The sequence below is a fragment of the Artemia franciscana genome, chromosome 20 (genome assembly GCF_032884065.1).
Source record: "Artemia franciscana chromosome 20, ASM3288406v1, whole genome shotgun sequence".
In the NCBI taxonomy this organism is placed as follows: domain Eukaryota; kingdom Metazoa; phylum Arthropoda; class Branchiopoda; order Anostraca; family Artemiidae; genus Artemia; species Artemia franciscana.
This window is the reverse complement of record NC_088882.1, coordinates 5,031,421-5,050,683: the sequence shown is the minus strand read 5'-3', so window position 1 is coordinate 5,050,683 and position 19,263 is coordinate 5,031,421. Positions and strand designations below refer to the sequence as shown.

The following is a 19,263-nucleotide window of genomic DNA, read 5'->3' as shown; positions in this document are numbered from 1 at the left end:
AGAAGAATATATATTATTCCCATTGATTATTTCTCACTTTAAAATTATGCTCAAACCACTATATAGTCATAAATCAAACAGTTCGTGGCAATGAACAATAATTAAGGAGGACTTGGAACAATAATAACTGAAACTCTAAAAAGAAATTTTGATCACAATAGATACTTGAAAAAAATTAGCTTCTTAGGCTAATTCGAAATATATAAAAAAATTATTACGTTTAATGCTACCTATCAAAAGCTTCGAGCCTGAGAAAATTTGCATAGTTTGCAAAGAAGGAGAGGGGGAGACACCCCCAAAAGTTGAAGAATCTTAATGAAAATCGCACCGTCAGATTCCAGTCATCAGAGAACACAGTGTAGATACTAAGCTCTCATCGGTAAATATATGGAATTTGTATTTTTTTTGCAAGAAGATATGTTACAGATGCGTCTTTATTTTTTTCCCGTCAAGCTAATTTCCAAACTTATTTTTCGACTATAACGGTGAACTTGTACTGTAGAAGTGTGAAATTAAGATAGCAAGAAATTAGGATCTCGTCTTCTCTATAATCAATGCAGCTTTTAGCCTAGTGTTGGGCTATGTGCCCCTAAGGCCACCCCCTGGATTAGCCCCTGCACACAATACCTATTTTAATTCAGAAAACCAACAACTTGCTCGACAGCTTCATACAAATAGATAGGATATTTTTATCTATGTCGAAATACATCACCTATCGAAATGCAAATACTTTGAGTCACCACTGACACGGGGTTCATCGATAACCATTCGCTTTCGATAAAGTTTTTATCATTTGATAATAGAAATTATCTATTTTGCTATTTCTATAAGACTAAGCAATTAAATAAAAAATAAATGTGGTGTTTGCGTCATCTTCTAATAATTAGGTTGTTTAATTTTTAGGTCTATGCTGGAAAAAAGGGTCGTTTCACTAGAACAATAAGAAGCTTTTGTAAAAGTACTAAAAACCCTAGCGTAAAGAGTGAGGTGTCGAGGAGGCAAACCCTTTCATATATGTAATAATTTCTGTTCGTTTTAAGTTTTAATGTTAATTACTTCGGGTGAAAAAACTTTTTCTGATTTATTTAAAAAAAACGACTTGAATTCTCAATTACTAATCAAATGGGTACCTTCCAAAGTTTATGTGGCCGTGAAGCAGAGCTGAGGGTGAAAAAGAGGCAACCCATCCCCTTTATACGAAATCAGATCATTTTGTGATTTAATGCAACTCTTTACTTTCATAATAACAGAGTAGATCAGAAATATTCCCAGAAATCAAGAGGGATTAAAAATCAATTTCATATTTTGGGTTTTATTTTTATTTTTACCCCCCAAAATTCCAGAATATAACATTCTCGACTATATGTCAATTTTGTCTCTTCGTTAGTACTGATTCAGCATTTCTCTGAAGGTTCAATGAGAATAGGGATTTTTTGACATTAAAATGCATCACTTGAAGCATCTCCCTTCCCCTCTAACTAAAAAAAAATTATTTAAGCCAAGTTAGAAATGTAAATATGCTCAATATAATCTGCGTACATCATCTGACACTTCAACTAGAGTTGCTGAAACCCGAGTAATAACGAAAGGGATTAGTGTATGGATTGAAGCGAAAAAGTCTTCAAAGAGTAAGACTTGGTTGCGAATAGAGGACTCATGTTTTGATCCCTTTAAACTATCTAGTAATGCGACCTCTGTGGTTCCCTCCCCCGCTGTGATAGTCGGAGGTGATGAGTAATGTGTATGATTTGTTCATTTTTTTTAGTGATTTGTTTGATGTTTGTTAGTTGTTGTTGTTTTGGTTTTTTTTCGTAGGTTATGATATATAATTTTTTCTCCTGGATTGGGAGATTTAGTTATGTTTTTGTTGTTTTTCATTTTGTATACAATTTTTTTTTTTATTCAATTTTTCTGTTTTTGGCCTTTATTTTTTCTGTTTCAGTTTCTTTTTTCACAAAAAATGAGTTCATCGTTCTGTTTGCCTAGTTGCTGTCCACATGTCATTGTTATGAAGATGCCAAGCTGGGTGGTGGGTGGCGCATGATGGATCATAGTTTGTATTTTTTTTTTTAATTTGTCTGACTCTAGTTTGGGTGACATCTCCTCCTTGGGTGAGCGACTATCTCATCTTCAAAATAACTCAATTGATGTTCTTAGTTTGATAAATAATTCAGTAGGTCAGTCTAACAAATCACCATCAAATCTCCATTTTTCAGTTAGTAGTAAATACGTATCTGATTTAGATCGAGTATCCAAACGAGATGGTAGATTCTCTGTACTTCAGCTTAATGTTCAGGGTCTTTGCTCTTCGTTTGATGAGTTGAAAAAAATAGTGCGTAGTGGCCACCCTGACTTCATTGGTCTTTGTGAGACTTTCCTTTATTCAAAAAACGAATCTCTATTGCATCTCCCTTGGTACAAGATGGAATATTTGAATCGAAGTAGGATGGCTAAAGGTGGCCTTGCTGTTTATGTTTCGGAATGTCTTCCGTACTCTGTTAGACATGACCTGTCAAGAAATGAAGAAGGAATTTTTGAATCCATATTTATTTCGATTAAAACCCAAGCTAAAGCTTTGGTTGTTGGTAATATATACCGGTCTCCTAGTGGGTCTGTTCCCTCTTTCCTTCAGATTCTTGATGAGGTCTTGGAAATAATCCAACTTCATTCATGTGAACTTGTAATTATGGGCGACTTCAACCTTAATTTGTGTGACCGGAGGTCATCCTCGTCCTTGGATTTTCTTTCGACAATGCTCGCTTGTGGAACACTACCTTCTGCATGCATTCCAACTCGCATAACTAACACTACCGCTTCTTTGCTTGATAATATTTTTTCATCTTTGACGTTGGTGCGAAATTCTATATTGATGAGTGATATCTCAGACCATTTTCCTGTTTTATTCATGTATGATTTTTCCGATTCGTTGCCAAGGAGGAGCCAAGAAGCTGGTTTTTCCTCTTTAAAATTTAATGATCAGGGCTTGCATATTCTTAGGTCACGGTTGGCAGGTCGTTCGTGGAGTATTTCTAAAAATGGATCTGACATAGATTCTTTGTTTAATTCGTTTTATGATTCTTTAAAAGAAGTTATCTTTGATACATTTAATGCACCCCAGTCGAATCCAGCATCGAAAAGAACAACCCCTTTGAATCCTTGGATGACCCCTGGACTTCTTAAAAGTTGGAGGAAGAAAAATTATCTTTGGAAGGCTTACAGGTGCTCTAAGCCATTTTCGCGTGATTCTCGGCTTCAACTTTTCAAAGCTTATAGAAGAGTTTACAATTCGCTTTGCCGAAAGGCTAAATTGTTATTTTATCATAGAAAATTCTCTGCGTGCGGTAAAGACATTAGGAAGACATGGCAAGTAATCAATTCTGTTATCAGGCCATCTTTTCTGCCTCCTTCTGTCCCTTCAAGTGTTGTGATTGACGGGAAAAATGTAGAGGGTGAGCTAAAAGTTCAAGATGCGTTTACTTCCTATTTTGCTAATATCGGCAAAACTACAGCCTCTTCTGTAAGTCCTTCTTCTTCTCTACCTGATTTTAGGTCTTATCTAGGACCACCTTGTCCTAAATCAATGGCATTGGAACCTGTCTCTGAAGCTGAAATAGCCAAAATTGTCAATTGTTTGAGGGGCTCTTTATCCTCTGGCCCAGACCGTATTCCGACTAAGGTTGTCAAGTTCATTGTTCCTGTCATTTTGTGTGCCCTCACGAGACTTGTCAATCTTTCTTTTGAAAATGGTGTCTTCCCAAGTCCTCTAAAGCGTGCTCGTGTTATCATCCTTTTTAAAGGTGGATCAAGGAATGATCTTGCAAATTATCGTCCCATATCTCTTTTATCAGTGTTTAGTAAAATTTTTGAAAAAGCTATGCTTTCTCGACTTCTTGATTTTCTTAATTCTAAACTCTTTTTTCATGATTTTCAGTTTGGTTTTAGGGCCAAACATTCAACTGAGCATGCATGTGCAACTCTCTTGAATTATTTAAATTCAGCTCTTGACTCTGGTTTGATACCTGCTGCTCTTTTTCTTGATGTTCGAAAAGCGTTTGACTCATTAACACACAAGATTCTTCTTCTGAAAATGTCCCATATTGGAATAAGAGGGAATGCTTATTCATGGTTTCTATCATATTTATCTGGTCGAGTCATCTCGGTTCATCCGGACTTTTCTAATCCTTCTGGAATAGAGTTTGGTGTTCCACAAGGATCTGTCATTGGGCCGATACTCTTTTTAATCTACGTCAATGACCTTATTAATGCGGTTAAAAATTTAAAACCTACCATTTGCTGTCGTCTTTGTAAACCAGTATTCGTTTCTAGCTGTGACAAGAGTTTGTCCTTACCGGATACACTTATTGCTTTTGCTGATGACAGTACTCTTGGCACAACTGGTAGAACTGAGTCTGATCTTCGTTCAAGGATGATAGCCCTTTTTTAAAGAGTTATCCAGTGGTTTGATGTAAATTATCTTGCCTTAAATGTCGAAAAGTCATGTTTTCTCATTTTCTCCAGAGTCTCAAAGGCTTGCCCTGATTTAAATGAAATAAATGTATCAAGAGGTTCTCTAAGTAGACCTAAGGATCGTTACGTTCAATTCCTAGGCATCTTGCTTGACGAAAATCTTTCGTTCAAGTATCATATTGACCTGACAAAAATGAAAGTCTCCAGGAGTCTTGGAATCCTCAGAAAGCTCAAATATATATTTCCAGGGTCGATTCTTAGACTCTTGTTCTGCAGCCTAGTTCAGTTTTATGCTTCATATTGTTCTGTTATTTGGATGTCAACTTTTCCCTCGTCTCTGAAGCCACTTTCAAAACTTTATGATAAAGCAAGGACTCTTATTCAGGAAACTAACCGTTTTTCACTTAAACCCTTGCTTGATTTGAAATCTCTCTATTTTCTTTCTTGTTCTTCTTTCGTTTTTTTTACAGTTGCACGGCCATCTTCCTGCTGTCCTATGTAATAATATATCTTTTGTTTCTGATCAATCGACTTATCATCTCCGCACTTCCAACAATTTACTGCTTCTTCACACACCGTCAGTGAGGTCAGACTTCAACCCTCTGACAGCTTGCAACAGGATCTGGAACACGCTCCCAGAGTTCGTACGAAGCTGCCACTCGTTTGGTATGTTCAAAAATTATGTTAGAGGTTTTCTAGCTAGTAAATAATTTTGTTTGTTTGTTTTTTTTTTTTTGTCTTTATTTTTTATTCCGGTTTCCCTTGGAGTTGATGTCTCTGGATTGAGTTGGATATTTAATTGAGCTGGTGAAATCATGTGCTACCCCCTGCCTAGCTTGTCATTTTTTGGAGATTATTAAGGTGGGCGACTCAATTTTTGGTTTTTGTTTATATTTTTTTGTTGTTGGTATTTTTTTCTCCCCTGTTCTTTCCCGGCCATGGAGCCTTACGGGGGAGATTGTCTTGAAGTAATTTTTTTGTTTATGGATTTTAATGTTAAATAAAGAACTCAGAACTCAGGGTCCTATTAAGGACTTTGGTTTGGAGAGAAGATATTTTTTTCTGGAGGGGGTGGTGCAATATGTTCTTGAAAAATACCTTCCAAATTTCCAGTGGCCATGAAGCAGAGCTGACGATAAGAAAGAGGCAACCCTTCCCCCTTTATGCGAATTCAGCTCATTTTGGGATTTAATGTTACTCTGTACTTTCATAATAAGATAGTAGATCAGGAACATTCCCAGATATCAAGAGGCATTAAATATCAGTTTCATGTTTTTGATACATTTTTTTTTTCATTTTTTGTGCCTCGTCCCCCCAAACAAAATTCCAGGATACGACTCTGTGGATTATACAGCAATTTTGTCTCTCTCTTAGAACTGATTCAATATTTTTCTGAGGGTTCAATGGGAATAGGAACGTTTTGAAATTAAAATGCATGACTTGAAGCATCTCCCTCCCTCTCTAAATAAAAAAAATCTAGTGAACACCAGTTAGAAATTAAAATATACTCCTGATGGTCAGATTCAGGACTTTCGTTTGGGGAGGGGCTTTTTTCCGGACGGGGGGGGATACAAAATGTACTTGAAAAAAATACATCAAAAATGTGAAATTTATATCTAATCTTTCTTGATTTCTGGAATATTTCTGTTTTACGATGTTATTATGAAAGACAAGGTAACAATAAAACTTCCAACGGAGCAGAATTTATTCTGCATAGGAGGAGTACTACCATTCCTTGTCCTCAGCTCCGCTTCATATTCATACAAACTTTCTACTGGGTATTTTCTCTGGAGAGGTAATTTCCAGGAGGGGGGGGGACATTATTTGTAAAAGGGAATTCTAATACAGACAACATACTAATTGAAAAATGTGAGCCTGATATTCCACTTTTTAATTTACAAGAATTTAACCGCCTCGATTTTGAAGGGACGCATCATCGGCCTTAAGATGAACTGAGATGCTTTGCACAGTGTATACCTAAATAAATACCTAAGAATGTGAAATGTTTACGATACAATAAAAACTATGCTAAAGCTAAACCAATTAGCTAAACCTAAAGTGTCAAAGTATAAACGCCTAAAGTGTCCCCTGAGAGCGAGCGAAAGGAATTTTTTGATGATGAATGTTTAGCAAGGAAAAAAGAATTGATGCAAATAGTAGAAAAAGTGAAGGTCCTCAAAGAGAGCCCCCTAAAAGTGACAGTAGTTCTCCAGATGAAAGCTATCCAGCGAGATTATAAACAGTTATTGAAACAGAAAAAAAAGAAGCGGAAATAAGGGATATAAAACAATTATCGGAGAGTTTTAAAATGAATGACATGAAAGTATTTTGGAGGAAAATTCAAGACCCTGAGAAAAGAAAATCTACCCAACAAAAATGCCCAGAACCAGAAACATGGCCACCATATTTTGAAATAGGAAACGATACAGCACCTCTTGGAGTGCTAATTTCCATCCCGACGGAGGGAACTTGTTCCCGCTCCAAGAGCATGACTACAGTTTGCTGGAGGAAACAAAGGAGGAGCAAATAAAAAACATTTTGAAGAATCAGAAAGGGGGCACAGCGCCGGGGCTGGATGGAATCCCTATTATGGTTTATAAGAAGTTCGCACTGTCATTCGTTCCCATAATGGTCCTCATCTTCAATGCAATTCTTAGCACACGTAAACGGTCCGAAGCATGGAAGACGTCAGTAATTTTACCGCTTTTCAAAAAGGGAAATGCGGAGGAACACTCCAACTATAGACCCATATCCCTAATACCAACGATGAGTAAAATATTTGAGAAAATTATTGATGTGAGACTGTCAAAATGGCTTGAAGTGTACAAAAAAAAATTAAAGAAGAGCAAGGAGGCTTCTGGGCCGGATACAATACAGCGGACAGAATGTTTGTACTGTATACCCTTTCAGAAAAATATGGAAGAGGAAAAAATAATTTTTACGTGGCTTTTTTAGACCTCCAAAAAGCTTTCGATAGCGTGGATAGGGAATTACTGAAAATGGAATTAATTAAAATTGGACTACCAGGTCATTTTGCACAGCTGGTAGCTAATATGTATGGAAGTACAAAAGCAGTCGGTAGAGTGTTTGGAAAAGGAGATTCAAGGATATTGGAACAGACAAGAGGTGTTAAACAAGGAAGTGCCCTGTCACCTCGGCTATTTGGAATATTCGTAAACGACATCGTAGAATTCTTGAAGAAAAGATGGGCAACAGAACCCAACCGTTAAGCTCGGCAACAGAACGATTTTGGCTCTGCTGTTCGCCGACGACATGGCATTAGTAGCGAAAACAGCTCGTAAACTACAAATTTTAATTGACCTGATGGCAGAATACCTTGAATCAAAGAAACTACGTCTAAACCTCGGGAAGATGGAGATAATGATCTTCAATAAAGGAGAAGAAGGAATTTAGTCGAGAACGAGAAATTTCGGTTCAAAGGACAAGAGATTAAGGTAGTGGAAAAGGCGAAATATCTGGGATTTACCCTGACACCTAACTGCAGTTGGAAGGAACATGCGAGCAAAATGTCAAAGCGAGGGAAAGCAGCAGTGGGTGCAATATTATGTAATGACCTAGTGAAAAAGTCGAAGTCATTAAAAATATTTAAGCAAATATTTGATTCGAAAATTAAACCGGCAATCCATTACGGAGCTGAGCTATGGGGCCTGGAGGCCGCGGAGAAGCTAGAATCAGTCCTGTTTAGATACTACAAAAGACTCTTCGGGCTGCACCAGACAACACATAACCAGCTAATCAAAGGAGAAATTGCACCGGCTTTATCAAGTATTTAAGTTTTGGCTGATATTAACCCAACTTCCTGAGGACCGATTGGCTAAACAAGCTTATAATGATTTGCTTCGACTTAATAGGAAAACTACTTGGACTCAACAAATCAAGAAATCTCTTGACAAACTAGGCCTCTCTTATTTGTGGATGGAAGGAAACGGACCCGGAAACACACAATGCCTTCCAGAAATTATGCAGAGATTGAAAGACCAAGAGATACAAGAGTGGGGTTGGTTAGTACGTTCGTCGGAAACACTGAAGGAATATAGTAAAGTAAAAGAAATTTTTGGGGAAGAATATTATTTTAAGATAAATTTACCTTTAAGATATTTAAAATTATGGATCCAGTTGAGGGGAAATTGCCTTCCAGTACATAGGGGACAGAAAAAAAAAATAAGGGTACAAATGGTAAGTGTGGGTATTGCGGAAAAGAGGATAATAATTTAGCCCATTTCCCCATGCGAGTGCCAGGAGCTTGAAAGTCTTAGGGATGAAATTTGTGGGGACCATTGGTTGGTGCTGCTTTCTGATATCCTGAGGTCTTCGATGCCTGGAACCATATGCAAAATGGCACAATATGTGGAAAAGGCAGGAGAGGCTCAGTCGAGCCCGACTGAATGAAAATAAGTATTGTTTTGTATTGAGTGTGTGTTCTGTGCAGTGTTGTATTATTGAATCATGTTGTGTATGGCCGTAGGGCTCAAATAAACTTTCTTTCTTTCTTTCTTTCTATTATAGAACCATCATTTTTCGATGAGTGAGAGTGAACTTGAAAAATATTGTTTTATTATGTATATACGTACATATTTTTCAAATATTTTTTTCTTTGTTGAATATATTTAAGCAATAAAAATGTTTTAGCGTATTTTTGGTTTCTTTTTACAATTTATACGCATGCGTAGGAAGATGTGCTCTATAATTTGGCCCCCTATGCCATGTGGTGTCCTATGATAGTTCACAGAAAATGACATTATGTGGCTGACCTGTGGTACTTAGTGATTGGTAAAGGAATCTATTTTTATATTTCAAGATTATGGAGGAGATTCCTTTTCAAATTTCAGATACACGTGAACAGTCTTCATAAGTCAGACGAAAATCAACGGAATGTTTCTACAGTCGCAGATACGTGAAAAGGATTTTATTTTTCCGAAGCCAGAAGCATTCGATTCGGATTTTTTCAAAAAACAGAGACACGTAAATGAGTTTTATTTTTCAAAAGTTAGAGACACAAGAACAGGATTTTTTTTTTTTTTTTAATTGAAGTAAATAAAAACCAGAATTTATTTTTCAAAAGTCTGACACCATAGAATGTTTTCCATAATCTGCATATAGCCAATACTATTGACGAGTCTCATATTCAAACGGTAAGAAATATGTTCGATATGAGGCAAAGATTCCCCTCTTAAAATAATTTTCTATTTCTTTTCCGTCAGTAAAACACGAAAGATTTTATTCAGTTCGCCATTTCTTGATCTTTTTAGTTTTCCTAATTTTAATTATTTTAGATTAAAAACAGCTCTAATTTCAATGTTTTGAAAATACTATTGTCAAAACGAAATCGAATTATTAAGCAAGCCCAAGGTATGAAGTCTATTTACATGTGAAAGTAAAATATGATTTCCGTAGTTTTAAACTTATCCATGAAGTTCCTACCATGTAAGGTATTTCGAGTTTAGCTTTAAATTCTATATCGAAGGAATAACACTGTGCTAAACTGGAATTGGACAAAAAATTCTACTTAAATGTGAAATATGAAGATTGCTTTGAGCCTTATTCTAGTAAATTCTTGGAATGCTTCACTAATTAGAAAGCTATGAAGAATATATAATATCTATTTATGTCTAAATCCTCATCCCCTTGCCTCCCTCTCGATTAACAAATGGTTGCTGCCCCTCCCTCCTGGATATGGGTAGCTAGTGAACCTTCAATAAATTAAGTGTAGTTAATAAAATTACGGCTAGTCTAGGCGAAGAGAGTCACTGGTGACTGGCAAACGTCTCTGAGCATCATATAGTTATTGTGGAAGAGGGATGTGGTAATCAGACCACTGGTGACCAGAAAACGTCTCTGAGTGTCAAAAAGCTATTTAGGAGGGAGGATGGGGTAATTTGACTGTTTATGTCATGGAAGCTTTTAAGTGTTATTATTCCAAATTATCATATTTGACATTGTTTAGTAAAATATCTGATAAAATTATAGTTAATTGACTTCTTGCTATCTCAGAAAGGGTTTAGGTTAGGAAAATGAAACTGTCAGGAATGAATCTACAGACTAAAGTATGTCCCGGGAAGGTATTTTGAAGCAACTACATCCACTCCTTTTCCCTCTAGAGAGCCCTGACCTTTCGTGACCTTTAAGATATGTGTGTTATAAAAGTGAAACCTTGCAAAATAGATCTTCTGCTTAATTGAAGTACAATAAAATTGTTTTCAGCTTCATAACTTTGCTCAATTCCATTTTATTAGGTTTTAAAAATATGCAAATACATTTCCTAAATTTTGAAAAAAAACCCATTGATGTGGCTCAAAATTCCACTCAAATAACAGGAATTTCATTTTCAGAACTAAAGGCAGAGAAAAAGCAACTAGTAACTGAAAATTAAGGTAAAATGTTGTTTTGTCAAAATTTCAATAGGTATAGACCTGTCATGTAGGCAAATTTCAGGGCCCTCTAGAGGGAGAATGAGTGGAGATGGGTACTTCAAAATACCTTCCCAGAACATACTTTAGCCTGTAGACTTATCCCTGAAAATTTCATTTTCCTAACCTAAACCCTTTCCGAGATAGCAAGAAGTCAATTAACTAGAATTTTAGTAATAAACATACGCACCTTACAAATTATCTTACGTAACGAACATCTATATTTGTGTATTTTTATTACGTGTATTAGGGGGTTTGCCCCCTCGTCAATATCTTGCTCTTTACACTAAAGCTTGAATTTTGTCTAAAATTCTTAAGAATGATTTCTGAATTACAAAGGCCATATAATAAATAGCTGAAATAACTAAAAATACTTTAGCGTAAAGATCAAGGTATTTTGGAGGGGACGAACCCCTTTATATACGTAAAATTTTATGGTCATTTTCTGTTTTAATGCTACTCATTACTGCCAGCTGAAAAAAATTATTTATTTTCTCATTGTTTCTTTCAAATAATGTTAGAAAATCCTGCAACCCCTTCATGGGAATTCTCTTCTCTCGTGATAAATTCATTAATGTTAAGATCCTCCCATGTAGCCCCCTCCACCCGATCCACCCCCGACCCAATCCAAAAAAGTCCCCCCTGAATACTTCTGTACACTTCATATTAACCATTGGTATATGTAAACCATGGTCAAAGTTTGCAACATGCAGCCCCTCCCCCGGGATTGTGGGGGATTAAGTCGTCCCTAAGGACATAGTTATTAAAATTTTGACTAAACTGAACAGAATGGCTTTCTCAAAATTTTGATTCGGTGACTTTCGGGAAAAAGTGTGCATTGGAGGGGGCCTATGTGCACTCCAATTTTTGGTCACTTAAAAAGGGCACTATAACTATTAATTTCTGTTTGAATATGCCCTCTTGCGACATTCTAGAACCACTGGGTCAATACTTTAACCCCTGGGTTAAAAAAAAACAACAAACAAACAAATGAACACGCATCCAGGATCTGACTTCTGGCAAAAAATACACATTTTTGTAGATAGGAGCTTGAAATTTCTACAGTAGGTTTCTCTGATACGCTGAATCTGAGTGTGTAATTTTCGTTAAGATTCTATGAATTTTAGGGGGTGTTTTCTAAAATAAGAATCTTCCTAAAAAATAGGGATGTGTTTCCCTATTGTCTATTATAAGGTAAATTTTCTCAGGCTCGTAACTATTGATGGGTAGGACTAAACTTGATGAATCTTGATGAATTCAAAATTAGCGTTAAAATTTCATTATTTTGATGTAACTATTGGTATCAAAATTCCGTTTCTTAGAGTTTGGGTTACTATTGAGCCGGGTCACTCCTTGCAACAGTTCGTTATCACGAACAGTTTGATACAGGCAGTTTCAAGGCTACGGTTTTCCCTAAGAGTCCCAGTTCTAAATCAAGAAAAACAATATCCAATAAGAAGCAATTGCTCAATTGGGTTTTCCCTCATGTTATAAAGAACTTCAATGGTGGCCCGTACCGAGGATCAACAGCTCATTGACTCCAATAGTTAAACAATAAGGGCTTCCTCCATGATCTTACGTTGTTGACAAACCAGTTTTATTTCCCTCTCCTCCAAAGTATTATATTGTTGACAAATTAGTAATGTATCTAGGGTTTTTCCTAAGTTCTTACATTGTTGACAAAAAGTCTCTGAGTTTTTCCCGTGACCTTGACCTTGGAATTGAGGGAATACATACTCCCAATTAAACGTGTAGGGAAGCCAGGTAAATGAAACACCATATACTATTCATAATATATATATATATATATATATATATATATATATATATATATATATATATATATATATATATATATATATATATATATATATGTATATATATATATATATATATATATATATATATATATATATATATATATATATATATATTATGTTTTTCTGTCTTTATTTATGAGTATTAAAATAATTTTGTATAATAATAACAAAGATGAGATTCCTTACCCATTGTTAATCCAGGTCTTTGCGTACTATCATAATCTTTAAGTAAATTCTCCAACACAAGTGAAATATTTTTCGTAATATCAATCATTCGAGTAACATCCTTATCATCTTGCTTCACAATATAAGTAGGCTTTCTAAACATGCCCCTTCCTTTTGATATTTTGTTTTTCGCACTATTCTCTTTTTTAACATCCTGTTTCTTAGGATATTGTATTTTCTTCTGCTTTTTTCGACTTCCCATAATTGAAGGTTTTGACTTCTTGGAACTTCCTTCTTTTGCGCCTTTTAATTCGAAAAACTCGTATTTTTCGCTTTTATTTTCTTTGAAGTTAGGACTGTCAATTCTAATTACTTCGGGTAAAAAAGTTTCTCTGAAGTTGTTCGTTCTAGAAAGGGCTAGTTCGATGTCATTCGTATGTCTCTTCAAGTTTTGCCTCGATTGTTCACTTTGGGAGGGGATGCAGCTACGAACATTAATATTTTTAATTTCCAATATAGAATATTTTATTATGTATATATATACATACATGCATTCATGTATAATATTGAATAAAAAAAATTTTTTCGACAACAAGTAAGAAGTGAAATTAAGACTTAAAACGAACAGAAATTGTTCCGTATATGAAAGGGGCTGTCCCCTCCTCAACACCTCACTCTTTACGCTAAAGTTTTTTACTGTTAAAAAAAGGAGAGTTGTGACAAAGAGTGACACTTTAGCGTAAAGAGCGAAGCGTAGAGGATGGGACAACCCTTTTCATGTACGGAACAACTTCTGTTGGTTTTAAGTTTTTACATCACGCCTTACTTTGAGTTAAAACAACTTTTTTAAATTTAATTTCTAAACCTTTTCGAATTAATTCATGTTTGATTTTGGATCACCGCGCATGAATAATTAAAACGAAATTTGCACGTTATTTGCTAAATAGCTTTCTCATAGTTTTGATCAGATTATTTTGACAAAACAAAGTGGTTGGGGTGGAGGTCTAGATGCCCTCTAATTTTGGCTACTTAGAACAAGACTTGCAACAAGAATTTTAACTTTTTTAAGAACGTTTTTGTTATCAATAAATATACGTAACTTACGAGTTAACTTAAGTAATGAACTACTATATTTGTTTATTTTTATTACGTATATGAGTATATCATATAAGTATATGATGCATATCATCAATACCTCGCTCTTTACACTAAAGCTTGAATTTTGTCTCAAGTCTTTAAGAATGACTCCTGATTCACAAAGGCCGTAGAATAAATAGTTGAAATTGCAAAAAATACTTTAAGGTAAAGAGCAAGATATTGTGGAGGAGACGAACCCCCTTTTATACATAATATTTTCTGTTCGTTTTAAGTTTCAATGCTGCTCATTACTTTCAGTTGATTTTTTTATTTATTCTCTCATTGTGTTTTTTAAAATAAATTCTGCGCCACCTTCATGGAAATCCTCCCAGGTAAACCCCTCCCCTTACCCACACCTACCCCATCGTGAAAAAGTCCCCTGAAAACGTCTGTACACGTTTTCAAACTAGTACACGTTTTCAATCGTTACAAACTGGCAACATATGTAACGTGCAGTCCCTCCCCCAGGGACTGCAGGGAATGAAGTCATCCTCAAAGAAATAAATATTAGGTTTCCGACTAAGCTGAAAAGAATAGCTATCTCAATATTGATCCAGTTATTTTGGGAAAAATGTGCATGGGAGGGGGCCTAGGTGCCCTCCAATTTTTTTGGTCACTTTAAATGGTCACTAGAACTATTAATTTCCGTTAGAATGAGCCCTTTTGCGACATTCTAGGACAACTGGGTCAATACGATCACCCCTGGGGAAAAAACAACTAAACATATTTTTCAACAAGATATTTTAGCACTTGTTTGCAGAAATCAATGGCTGATCTCTGAACAGATTTGAACAGATTAGAAGCTCACAATTAAAAAAAAAAGTTCAAAACATTTGTTTAGAGGATAATGTCAGGGCGACTCTCGATTGCGGCAATGGTGTTATTTTTCAGTCGTCGCCAATAGTCACTTATTTGGGATTACCTTATGCTGCTTCGAAAAGAGATTTCAAACCAGTCCTGGTTCAGCATGTTCAGATGAAACTACGCAAGGCATTTGGTCTTTTAATTCGTTTTCGGGGTCTTTACCGTCGGGACGTCCTTGGTCGTATGTATAGCGATGTTGCTCTGCCTCACGTATTGTTCCCGTCCCTCCTCTTCCGAAATTTCAGACCTTCTGATCTTTCGCCCTTTAAAGTTTCTTATTTTAAATTTTGTAAATTTTTACTTGGTTTCCCCTTTCTTTTAGTAACACTGAGATTGTTTTAAAGCTTAATGTGAAGGATCCTGTAGTCTGTATAAAGAAAAAATATAAAACATTTGAAGATAAGGCGAAAATTAACCTTTTAGGCCACAATTTATTTCCGTTTTTTAGTAACAGTTCTGGCTCTTCATGATTTATAGGCTAATCTATTTAGCAAGTGTTTTTGTATTTTTTTTTTTAAGTGTTGGATCAATATTTGATATGTTTTGATTGTAAGTGTTATCATTTGTTTTTTCTTTATATTATATTGTAGCGTACTCCTCATTTTTCGAGGGAAATAAAGAAAATAAATAAATAAGCAGTTCGTGGTAACGAACTGTAGTAAGGAGCGACCCGGCCCAATAGTAACCAAAACTCTTTTCATACCAATAGCTACAACACTAAAAAAGCATTTTAATGCTGATCTTAAATATATAAGTTTCATCAAGTTTAGTCTTACCCATCAAAAGTTACAAGCCTGAGAAAATTTGCCTTATTTTAGAGAATGGGGTGAAACACCCCCTAAAAGTCATAGAGTCATAACGAAAATAAAACCATCAGATTCAGCGTATCAGAGAACCCTATTGTAGAAGTTTCAAGCTCCTATCTACAAAAATGTGGAATTTTGTTTTTTGCCAGAAGCCAGATCACGGATGCGTGTTTATTTGTTTTTTTTTTCCCCAGGGGTGATCGTATCGACCAAGTGGTCCTAGAATGTTGCAAAAGGACTCATTCTAACGGAAATGAAAAGTTCTAGTGTCCTTTTTAAGTGACCAAAAAATTGGAGGGCACCTAGGCCCCCTCCCACGCTAATTATTTTCCCAAAGTCAACGGATCAAAATTCTGAGATAGCCATTTTATTCAGCGTAGTCGAAAAACATTATAAATATGTCTTTGGGAACGACTTACTCCCCCACAGTCCCCGTGGGAGGGGCTACAATTTATAAACTTTGACCAGTGCTTACATATAGTAATGGTTATTGGGAAGTGTATAGACGTTTTCAGGGGGATTTTTTGGTTGGGGATGGGTTGAGAAGAGGGGTATGTGTTGGGGGGCCTTTCCATCGAGGAATATGTCATGGGGGAAGAAAATTTCCATGAAGGGAGTGCAGGATTTTCTAGCATTATTTAAAAAACAATGAAAAAATAAATATGAAAAAGTTTTTTTTTCAACTGGAAGTAAGGAGAAGCCTTAAAACTTAAAACGAACAGAAATTATTACGCATATGAGGGGCTAACCTCCTCCTAATACCCTGCTCTTTGCAATAAAGTATTTTTAGTAATTTCAACTATTTATTCTACGGCTTTCGTGATTCAGGGGTCATTCTTATTGAATTGGGACAAAATTTAAGCTTTAGTGTAAAGAGCGAGGTACTGACGAGGGGGTGAACTCCCTCATATATGTAATAAAAACATGAGAATACAAAAGTTCGTTACGTAAGCTAATTTATAAGTTATGTATATCTTTTACTAATAAAAACATTCGTAAAAAATTAGAAGTTCTAGTTGCCTTTTCAAGTGACCAAAAAATTGGAGGGCAATTAGGCTTCCTCACCCGCTCCTTTTTTTCTCAAAATCATTCGATCAAAACTATGAGAAAGCCATTTAGCCAAAAAAAAAAAAAAAAAATACAAAATATATGCAAATTTCGTTTTAATTATTCCTCTGCGGAGAGTCAAAATCAAAACATGCATTGATTCAAAAATGTTCATAAATTAAATAAAAAAACAAGTTTTTTTTACTGAAAGTAAGGAGCGACATTAAAATTTAAAACGAACAGAAATTACTTCGTATATGAAAGGGGCTGCTTCCTCATCAATGCCCCGTCTGATCAAAATCGTCTGATCAAAACTAAGAGAAAGCCATTTAGCCAAAAAAAATTAATATACAAATTTCATTTTAATAATTTATGTGCAGAGAGCCAAAATCACATGCATTAATTCAAAAGCGTTCAGAAATTAAATGAAAAAACTAGTTTTTTTAACTGAAAGTAAGGAGCAACATTAAAACTTAAAACGAACAGAAATTACTCCGTATATGAAATGGATTGTCCCCTCCGTAGTTCCTCGCTCTTTACGCTAAACTTTGACTGTTTGCCACAGTTCTACTTTTTAAAACAATTACAAACTTTAGCGTAAAGAGCGAGGGATTACGGAGGGGACAACCCATTTCATATACGGAGTAATTTCTGTTCGTTTTAAGTTTTAATGTTGCTCCTTACTTTCAGTTAAAAAAAGTAGTTTTTTTTATAATATAATTTCATACATAACGTTATCATAAAATTACAGTGTTTAACATTTCTGTGAAATCAAAGTTTAAAAAAATTCATAGGAAGATATTTTTGTATAAGGTTTAAGATCGGAAAGATGGTCTCAAACATACACTAACAATATTGAGATTGCAACAAAAATTTAGAAAATGTAATAATTTCAATGATGTTGAATATTCATAATTATCTTAGAAGATACATTTTAAAAATGGAGAATATAGAAACTTTCTTACGTTCAAAATTTCTTCAGCTAATGTTGTTCTTGACTTTTTTGCTTACATATTTTATTGTATAGTTTTTCTATTTAGGGACAATCACAAAGAACAGACTGAAAATTTTTCCTCACCCTGGAAAACCCTAAAGTACAAAATATCGAGTTATTCAATTGTCAGTTAAGGGAAATTAGGTAATAAATATGTTACAGTTTCAATTAATTCACCTGCTGAAATTGAACATACCACTTGGTTTACCATTCAACGCTCTTCCCAATTAATATTTGCTATCGCGCAATGGCACCCCAGTTCTTCAAATGGCTGGATGTTGACCTAGGCTATATTTAATACGATGCTGATGTTTTTTTTTTAATTAAATTGGAATTACGAACCAGCCGTTGTTGAAAATTAGGTATAAAAACTTATGACATGACTAAATTTCTTACTCGTTTTATGTTTTTATATACCTCTTTACTATTCTTTGAAGAACTTCTTTTTCGAAAAGAAGTTTTTTTTTATTTCATGACTAAAAGAGGGTTTGTTTACAAGAAATTACCTTTACTTATTTATGATCACACTTATTATAAGTTAACTTAAAATCGATTTCTCCGTGCCAAGATAAATCCAGGCAGACCCTGAACTAAAAATTTGAGTGTACTACTGGGCATACTAGTCAAACAAGCTACTATTAGTCAATTACACTACTGGGTTTTATTAGTTTCAGGTGGCTCCCGTGCAAATGAGCCCACGTCTATTGAACTCCGTGCAACTAAACCCACTGAAATGAGCCATCGTGTAGCTCAAGGCCCATCTAATTTAACCCCTTTCTACTCAACCCCCGTTCTATCCAATCCTCATTCAGCTCAGGCCCTGTTTCATTTAACCTGATTTAACTCAACCCTATTCAACCTCTTGTAATTCAACCCTTGTTCCATCCAACCCTGGATTCAACTTAAATCTCAAGCAATTCAACCCTTAGGTTAGGCTTAGCTTCCTAAATGGAGATGCTTTAAATGGGAGTTGAGTTACATAGGAGCCATGAAAAGTGAGGATTGGCTTAGATGGGACTGATGTTGCATGGGTTTTAAAATAAATAATGGCTGAATTGCATGGTGGTTGATTTGAATGAGAATTAGGTTAAATTAGGGTCTAGTCAAATGGGATTGAGTTGAATGGCGTTGAATTTTGTAGGGGTCGAACTGAACGGGGCTAATTTAAACCAGGGTTCAATTGAACGAAGTTTCAGGCGAATGGGCTCGGCTAAACTGGGCTTAATTAAATCGGAGCTCAATTACACACACACCGCTTCAAATGTAGAAGACAAAAGGTAAATTTTTCCTCTTTCTTATAATAATTTTTTTGGTAGGGGGGAGGGGAATCCCCCATACTTTAGTCGGGGGCTCCCGACTAAAGGGGTGTAGAAATCTTTTGATCATGTTGTTAAGTAAAGGAGAGTTGGTTCTAATGGGATTTGAGTTGTGTCATGAAGAGTTGAGTTAACTACTGGGAATGATTAATCTCAATGCAGATTGAGCTAAACTAGGGCTCAGTTGAATGGAGTTAAGTGGCACTGGAAGCACTTGAA

The 19,263-nt window shown here is 35.4% G+C and overlaps 2 protein-coding genes across 4 annotated transcripts in view; one reads left to right on the top strand and one right to left on the bottom strand.

Annotated features, from left to right (window-relative positions):
* Positions 1 to 5,136, top strand: part of LOC136040350 (uncharacterized) — a 41,516-nt gene extending 36,380 nt beyond the window's left edge. Inside the window, exon 2 of the mRNA XM_065724597.1 lies at positions 4,938 to 5,136. The gene's annotated coding sequence lies outside the window, so the exon portion shown is untranslated. The remainder of the gene's footprint in view (positions 1 to 4,937) is intronic.
* Positions 1 to 19,263, bottom strand: part of LOC136040349 (gamma-aminobutyric acid receptor alpha-like) — a 143,428-nt gene that overhangs the window by 103,644 nt on the left and 20,521 nt on the right. For all 3 annotated transcript variants that reach the window (XM_065724596.1, XM_065724595.1, XM_065724594.1), the window contains exon 2: positions 12,902 to 13,365. In XM_065724596.1, coding sequence (XP_065580668.1) covers positions 12,902 to 13,142 — 241 coding nt within the window. In that variant the 5' untranslated portion in view covers positions 13,143 to 13,365. The remainder of the gene's footprint in view (positions 1 to 12,901; positions 13,366 to 19,263) is intronic.